Below are 8,894 nucleotides of genomic sequence, written 5' to 3'. Positions count from 1 at the left end.
CCAGAAGCTTCCCTAAATCGTTAAGGGTAAAGCATCCATATAGATCTACGGGACTCTTATTCAAATAACAGTAAATTTATTTAGAGGAGGAAAGAGTGCTCGAACTCACTTGCCCTAGAGTCATCTAGTATATCACGCAACTAGGACGAACATCATAGAGTTTTGTTGATAGGCTTTCACTACGGAAATACAATTCCATTCAAGTTTTTCATTAAGCGTATTTATATTCTTCATTACAAGAAATAAAAAAAACACTAGAGAATGAATAAAATGTTTACGACATATAACGTGAACAACATTTATTTTGCACGCGACCGCATGGTTCCCAAGATCCAAACAAATAATCCGTTTCAAAAATTTAGAACCACCCACTACATTTTACCCCATATATAAACAGCCCACGCTTCAGGAGCGGTCTTTTTTCCTGCAAATTCCAAGAACGAGAGGTAGACAGTTAAATTTTTAAAAGTATACATTTAGAAAATAAAATGTACATGTTTAAAACTTGTATCAAGATCGACTGTTATCTTATTGTTACTTTCGGAAGATGTTCAATGTAGTATCTATTCGAATAGATATCTAATAAATTTATTGAACGCTCTAGAGCTACCTCATTTAAACTTGCTTTGTAAACAGTATATATTTGAATACGCGTCATCAAGGTGACGTCATATAAATGAGCCGCGCCGTGAGAAGGCCGGCGGGGTTCTTTTGCGGCCGGATTGGATCCGGGCCGGCCTTCGCGTCCGGGCGGTCTGGTCGGGCTCTATGCTGTTCAATTTCAAAGCCTATAACAATTAGAGAAACCGTCAGCGAACAGAATGGGTCCTGGGCGGGCTGGTCTGGGTCGTTGCGGCCGCGGGGCCACTGTTGGTTTTTTCTTGGCGCGGCTCAAATAATAACTATAATAAAAGCAAAAACATCAACAGAAAACATGGTAGCTTTACGATCTGAATTCCTCTAAACTGAATATTGATTTATTGTTTTGCTTTTTTCCATAACTTAATCAAACTGAGCATGCCTCCACGAAAACGGGCCCGGACATCACAAAGAGCTCCACATACATCATCATCGGATGGAAACAAGGGTCCATCGGATCAAGCAACACCGAAATCTGGCCAGCCAAAAAGTCAACAAACACCACCGTCACCGCCGAATAGGAAACGTCAGCAAACACAGCCGGCACCGCCGAATAGGAGCGAAGGTCACGTGGACAGCCCGGGACAATCAGGTGAACATATCCCATTATATACTTGTTCTAACGGCATATTAGATGCTCACGTCAGTAATACTGTTAAGGAAAAAATCTGGTTAGGCCAGTATGTTGACTTACAAACTCTCCTTCATAGCCAGAACAATCAGACCTCTCAAAAACAAACATTTCAATTATTAGACGGAGAATTAGTATTAGCTAAGAAAGAACAATCTGCTAAAATTTTGGAAAAAATCGAAATCTGCTCAGATGCCTTTCTAGTATATATGTATATTTACGGCTTAAAGCCCCCCGGGGAAACCCTACAAATGCTCCAATATTTTTATAACATCCGTTTAGCTGTAAGTAAATACACAGGTTGGTGGGTGTACGACAAACAGTTCCGGCTCAAAAAGTCGCTTGCTCTGTCAACCAAGTGGGAGACGATTGACCCTGAACTTTGGATGCTTTTCATGCAACCATTACATGCAAATCAGTTAAATAGCATGTCCGTTAGCTGAGAGAAGAAATGTTTTGCCTACAACAGATTAGGTTTTTGCAACGAAAGGTATTGTCCTTATCTGCATTCCTGCATAAGGTGACATGGTAACCATCCTTCCATGAACTGTCACACTAACCAGACCTTTGGGAATGGTCAGCACCAAATCAGATTCAGGCATAACATAATGAGACCGTCGTTTAACACTCATTTCAGGGCACCAGCCCCAAGGCCGTTTATGGGACAAGGACCTCATGGTGCAAACAAACGGGATATGGGACCTCGGTATCACTCCAATTAATCTTACAACTTTAGAAAAGCGATTATCGACATATCCAAATAAGAAAGAAGCAGATTTTCTATTGACTGGTTTCAAACATGGTTTTAGCTTAAATCATTCCGGGCCAAGAATTCCTCTACATTCAAATAATCTTTCTAACGCAGTTATAACTCTGGTTTTGACAGTTTAATAATAAATATGTTTGGCAAAATTTCAGTTAATATAGTCCTGATAAGCTAGCAATGGCCATGACCGGTTATCTTGTTAATATCCCGCAGATTCATGCTAGTCCGCAGATTTTGGCGGAAGGCTCACTCTTTAGCTAATCTAAATCGCGCCCCTTTTTGGCATAACACTAACATGCATCTGCAGAATGTATTCTGGGATTTTCTACCGTAATCGGGGAAAATCTGATTTTATTAAAATATCTATCATTCAGTCATGGCCAAATTAATGCCAAACCTTAGCTAATTAAAAACGTAAAAATGAAAATGTTTTGTCTTATATACTTACTGTTTCATTTACAGCTAAATCACATTGTAACGACATTTAACAAAAGGATAGTTGAAACAAGAGTCCATTGAATCTCGATTAAAGTACTAAAGTACTATATATATTTGAATGTCGTTACGGTGGGATTTTATTTTCACGGGTACAATAACTACAGTGCAACCTCTCTACAACGGCCCCTCCCTTGAGCAACATCGTTTTTACCTCAACTCCTTTCAAATGGTCCCAGAAAACCACGACAGGCATAGCATGCTATTTTGTTAAATATTTCAAGCTTTTAGATGATTTAACAAGTTACTTATAAATAGAAACATCTACTTCAGTATGCTTTGCCTGTTGTGTGTTTTGTGTCCGAGTCGCGTTGCAAAATAACTAATAATCGCTTTAGAAGTTGTATTAACTCAAATTAAAAACTGTAAATAAATGTTTTATGAATCAGATCGACAGTGTTATATTTTATTGCATGTGTACATGTATTGAAACTGAGTAAACTGACACAAAACAATAAAATTTATAAATGTTAATGGATTTCATTTCTATTTACAATAAATAATTCATGGAGAATGAGTGCCAGCAAAAATATGATATCCATTTTAACGATTTATAATAAAACCACACACATGTACATTGTAAAAACCCATTTAAGCTCGGCTTTACAGCTGCCAGATACATGAAAAGAAAAGGTCAGAATAAAATCTGCATTATGCTCCTCTCGTTACGGTTATGAGTGAAAACGTTTAAACAACAAATCCAATTTTAAATCTATCTCTAATTGTACAGTCAAGTATTCTATGAAATCACACGTAACACAGAAAATGTTGACTGCTTGGTCTACAGCTATCAGTATATATCCATCGTGTAATATACATGAATGTAATACTATGATTCCTTAAAACACAACACGACATGACTAAGAATATATGTTTATATTAAAATCTAGGATTGCATTATCATGATGGTTTCAGGCAATGCGGATTTGGGGTTTGTTGCTCTTTGCTTGTTGCTTTTCGTGCAATGTGACTTCGGTGTGTCGTATAGATTTAAGAGTGCCCGCGGTGGCTGGTGAAAATATTTCATATGCAGATAAATGTTATAAGGTTTTAAGTAACGATAAACTTCTTGAATCATCTAATGTAACAAATGTATGAGTGGCCGTGTACTCAGTGTGGTCCTATGGGATCATTAGTTTCCACTAATTGTTGCGCTATTAATCGGGATAATACTGGGTTCTAAAGCGACTAGTCAAACAAATGGTTTATGACAAATACTCGTGTCCATAAATGCTCCTCCGCTAAATCATCCGGCAACTTCAAACAAAGTAATTGTTTGAATATCATGATTTTCTTTTTAAATTGTAATACTGTTTTATAAATTTAATGTCACAGAATTTCACCTCAAAGTATAAAAAGATCCAGTTTCAATTCAAAATGATTTCAACACCTTAACATGGAAATTGAAAAAATATATACACTGAAGTAGTATATGATTACAATTTCCCGCAATTAAAAATGACAAAGTGTTAAACATTTTTGAACACCACTGTTAGTTTTTTTGTTGTATGAAAACTATCTGATGCCTATTTTCGATGGAAGTCAGTTAGATGATGATAGCCGACATCATCTAACATGTTGATAAGACTCGTTACCTTGGATACGATGATATAAATTTCTATACCAGTGCATTCTAACTTGCCAACGGCAAAATACAATTTACCAATTACAGAAATTTGCAATTAGTTTAGTTCAAAACAAACAAATCACTCCAGAACACGTCAGGCACTAAAGCACACAAAAACCAATTTAATTAGTTAATTGGTTTCCACTGTAAAATAGAAAATCATGACTGAAATGTAACCTGGTACAATTTTTTTCAACTGGAAAAATAAGACCCCTATGTCGATTTATATTAAATTTTGTAAAAAAATAAAAATGATTTCAAGAAATTATATCAAACTAAACAAAAATATTGCCATTCCAAGTAAGACTCTGCAAATCTGAACAATCTCTAAAACAATAAAATCTTTCATTTGAATGCAGTATTTTGTCTGGGCACAGCCTGATAGTAGTGCATTCATTTAGAATCAGTCGGATTTATTTAAGTGACAGCGGAGCCGTTAAGACGTTTCCAGGCTTTTTGCCATCCAAATTACTTGGCTAATATTTCAGACATGATGTAACTTCACCTCAAATAAAACTCGACTCACTCATTATATTTGATTTTCCGGACATGTCTCATAGTAAATCAAGCATAAGGTGAAATAAAAGACCAGAATCGGCGGAGGATCAATCAATCAAAGATTGCTTAAAAACAGTAAAATTCACTGATATGTCGCCTGTATTCTCCAATGATAAATCATTACAAAATCTGCCTGAATCGTTTTACCGTAAACCATTTCAATCTGCCCAGTAACTTATTTGTTTTATACCAATAGCTGCTAGTTTCAGCCTTTGCCTGAAAATGCCTGTGTGGCAGTACTTATTACAAACAATATATATCAGCAGACTAAGGGCTCTGTTTTCATGCAAGTTTAGATACCTCTAAATTAACTGAATGAATATATCAGGGGTGTGTATATAGTAACATTTTGCGAATAAAGATTACCAAAAGATGGCATGAGACAATTTTTAGCTTAACATGATGTACAACAGGAACATGTAAACCTACATGATATACAACAGGATCATGTAAACCTACATGAACATGTAAACCTACATGATGTACAACAGGAACATGTAAACCTACATGATGTACAACAGGAACATGTAAACCTACATGATGTACAACAGGAACATGTAAACCTACATGAACATGTAAACCTACATGATTTACAACAGGAACATGTAAACCTACATGAACATGAACATGTAAACCTACATGATGTACAACAGGAACATGTAAACCTACATGATGTACAACAGGAACATGTAAACCTACATGATGTACAACAGGAACATGTAAACCTACATGAACATGTAAACCTACATGATGTACAACATGAACATGTAAACCTACATGGACTCCTCCTAAAATGACTATCGCCCGGCAGTCACTAACTGGAATACGCTTTTGTTGCTATAGCATACACAATTTAAGTCGTGGCAAAATGAATATGACCTGCATATTCTGAAGTTTATTTTTTAACTATGCAAATAAAGAAAAGGACTTGCATATTTTTCAAATTACACAAATCAATAAAACAAGTTATATGAATAAATATCTCGTAATTTTAAAGTTATAGCACTTGCGCCATTAACATATTGTGACAGATGAATAGATTGGTAGACAAAAAGATGAACGGGTGGCAAACAGAAAACATGGAATAAGTTACAGTACTTATTCTATAATGCCTTACATGTATATCTCAGTTTTCATGAAATCTTCGCTTGTATTTTGGACGTTCTAGTTGGATCCATCTTTTGTGGATGTCTGACAGACAGAAGGGCAGACGAAAGAAATGACTAATAATTGGACGACTATATAATGAAGAAAGTATTATCCAAATTTCGAATGTCATGATTAAATCTCTTGTGCTTTCAAACATTTTGAAGAATTCTGCCTTTGTGACTAAGGTTGGACAGACTGGCGGACGAACGGACAGTAAACTATATCCGGTAAATCAAGCAATGCAATCAGTTGGTTTGAAGAAGCATCAAAACAAATGGACGTGCATGATGATTTCCAGTCCTTTATCAACATACCAACTTTAATGAAAACACATGTCTCCAAATACCGCTTCATTTAAATTGAAAGATGAACTAACAAGCAATACCCGGACATAGAACAAGACCATGCATTTGGAGACGGAAACAAATAACTGTTAAACCTACCCATGTCTGTAGTACAGGTTTAAACTTAAAAACAAAAGTGAATTGTTATGGAATACCATTTTTTCGCAAGGTCATTGTGACTTTTGTTTTTAACCCACTGATCTCTAAGGCAATATGGGTCAACCGCTGACCTATGAAATCGTTTAGATGGAAGCGGTTGTGTTATGGTAAAGGTGACAGTCGCTCAACAAGGAGATCGTGGGTTTTAGCCCGGCTTGTGACAAAGCTTTGCCTTAATCTTTCGTCACAGAGACAACAAGGAAGACAACTAGCTGTCGATTGTAATCAAAATATCAATATTTCTTCAGATGATCCCACACTAACTCTATTTGTTAACAAAGTGATTATTTTCATGCCCCAGTGTCTGGACATTGTCACAAGTAGTAGTTTTTGACACATTACCTTCAAAATCAGCAAAGAAACTTAAAAATGTACACACACAGTTCACTGCTATTCCTTACCATTTTAACTATGCAAAGACAAGGACACATATTTTTTGTTTTTCGAATGTATTAATTTCAAAATGTATTTATTTTCCGATTTGGTAAAAAGTCTAGTAAGTCTGTTGGTCTGAATAATTGTATACATCCTTTCTTCTCTCTTAGATTAAAACTTAAATGTGTAAAATTCAATTAACTTTATGGACTTAACTGTTAAGCCCACATATCAACACTTCATTTGGAATTATCCTGAAAATTCTCCATTGAGATTAAAGCAAGAAAGAAATTTACAAAGTGATCCAGAGTTTGGTCTTTAGAGGCTAAATATTTCTGATATTTCTCTGTCTGTATGAAGTTTTACAAAAACTGTTATGAACCCGATTACGCAAGCAGGAGTGCTAGAAATGTCTCCAGATTTAGAAAAGACCAATTTCCATATTCAAGAATATTACATTCATCTAATATCCGCTAGGGATAGTTCTTGATTTATAAATCTATTTCAGACGGATTCCACCTGCGACCGCCTAGAAGAAAAAGGAATATTCCAGAGAAAAACTGATTGTCATCACATTGTTATATACTGTTGAAATGCTCATAGAATATTGTCGGTACTTTTCTATTATGCGTTTTCTTTTGTTATTTTTTCTCTTCTATGAATCTTTGCAAGCTTATCAGAATCCGTTTTGTATGAAAGCTTTTAAAGACACATTTCATGTGCCATTCCGCAGGTCTATGTGGCAGGCAGTATTATAACGAATATTCAATTTGCTGTCCTGTCAAATACTGGAACGTATAGTTTGTAGAATGACACAGACATGAGCAGCAAACCTGCCACGAGACTTTACGAACACCACAATTCGTTATAATATTTAGCCCAACATTTTAGATAATATAATTAAAAAACCCCTTACAAGCTTGTACTAACGACTCTATAAAACCCTGCACAGCATATTTGCTGTGTTTTGTTTTTGTACCAGTTCATAATTATGTTTATCGGTCATAATCGCTGTACAAATTTTTAGAGGTGTGAAATGCGCCTTCCCAGTCTGAGGATCTTAAGTCAAATGGTTCTCATAAAGGCCGGAAACGATTTTTGTACTAACAGTCATTGTAACGTTGACCTTTCGGATCTAATGCCAATAAGCAATGTATTTGTCAAGTTTGAGAATCATAGATCAACGCACTTTTAAGTTATTAAGCGGAAACGAAATTGTTAAGTACGCACAATGGTGCATACGACCTGCAACATCACATAATACATGTCCCAAAGATCGTATGAAAATGAGCATGATATACCCAGTTTACATATACGCTATTCATTCTTGCACAGTAAGCATATTTTGAATAATTACACCAGAACGTTTCACATGTTTTCTCTAATGCATGTAACCATCCTTGATTTGACCACTATATAATTATTTGTGTAGGCAGAATCAGGAATAATAAATGTCTGGTTTTAACCATAGTGTTGATTTACAGTAACTGTTAATCTTTGTCTGGTAAGCGGCTTTCTATTATTTCATGCCATCCCATAGAAACTATTTTAAGTCAATGGTGGCCTCGGATTAATATTTCAAGAAAAAATCACCTATAAGATATATCAGGATTTCCAAACGAAACGATATTTCCCTGCCATTTGTTATCTTCTCATTATGCATTACAGACCGCTTATATTATTGTTATAAAATTTTGGAATCGTAAAAAGAACTTAATCCATTTCAGTGTTATAGTGAACGAACAATATTTCAAATTTAACAACGCAAAAAAATGGGATTTTTAGTATCATAAGCAGATTTTCATAATTTTTTTCTATCAAATTTCAGCTATCCTCAACGTAATATTGATATAATTATCACAGAATCCTGAAGGAAGCCTTACAAATGAACATTCATTTCATGCGAAGTCAAATGCAACAGACCCTAATAGCGGAAGACACTGAAACGGCTTCCAAAATCATTAAGGTTAAAATAGACTCTATTGTCATGTTCGCAAAATAATTTGATATTTCATGAGTTTTCTACTGTCAAAGTAGTTTAACTGTCCGATAGATGAAATTAAATCTTAGTTCTGGACAAACAGAAAGCTAGTTTTCTCGTATAATCATCTGTAAAGTGTACCACATGTCAAGAAGACGTAAAGAAACAGG

General features: G+C 35.3%; 1 protein-coding gene across 1 annotated transcript; it reads left to right on the top strand.

Annotated features, from left to right (window-relative positions):
- Positions 1 to 1,017: 1,017 nt before the first annotated feature.
- LOC128549610 (sex-determining region Y protein-like) lies at positions 1,018 to 5,513 on the top strand. Its single transcript, XM_053526664.1, has 2 exons — positions 1,018 to 1,281; positions 5,130 to 5,513. The coding sequence occupies exons 1-2, from the start codon at positions 1,018 to 1,020 to the stop codon at positions 5,511 to 5,513; spliced, it is 648 nt and encodes a 215-aa protein (XP_053382639.1).
- Positions 5,514 to 8,894: the final 3,381 nt, after the last annotated feature.

Source organism: Mercenaria mercenaria, chromosome 2, assembly GCF_021730395.1.
Source record: "Mercenaria mercenaria strain notata chromosome 2, MADL_Memer_1, whole genome shotgun sequence".
NCBI classification, from domain to species: domain Eukaryota; kingdom Metazoa; phylum Mollusca; class Bivalvia; order Venerida; family Veneridae; genus Mercenaria; species Mercenaria mercenaria.
The sequence above is the reverse complement of the archived record's forward strand: the minus strand, read 5'-3'. Positions and strand labels throughout refer to the sequence as shown.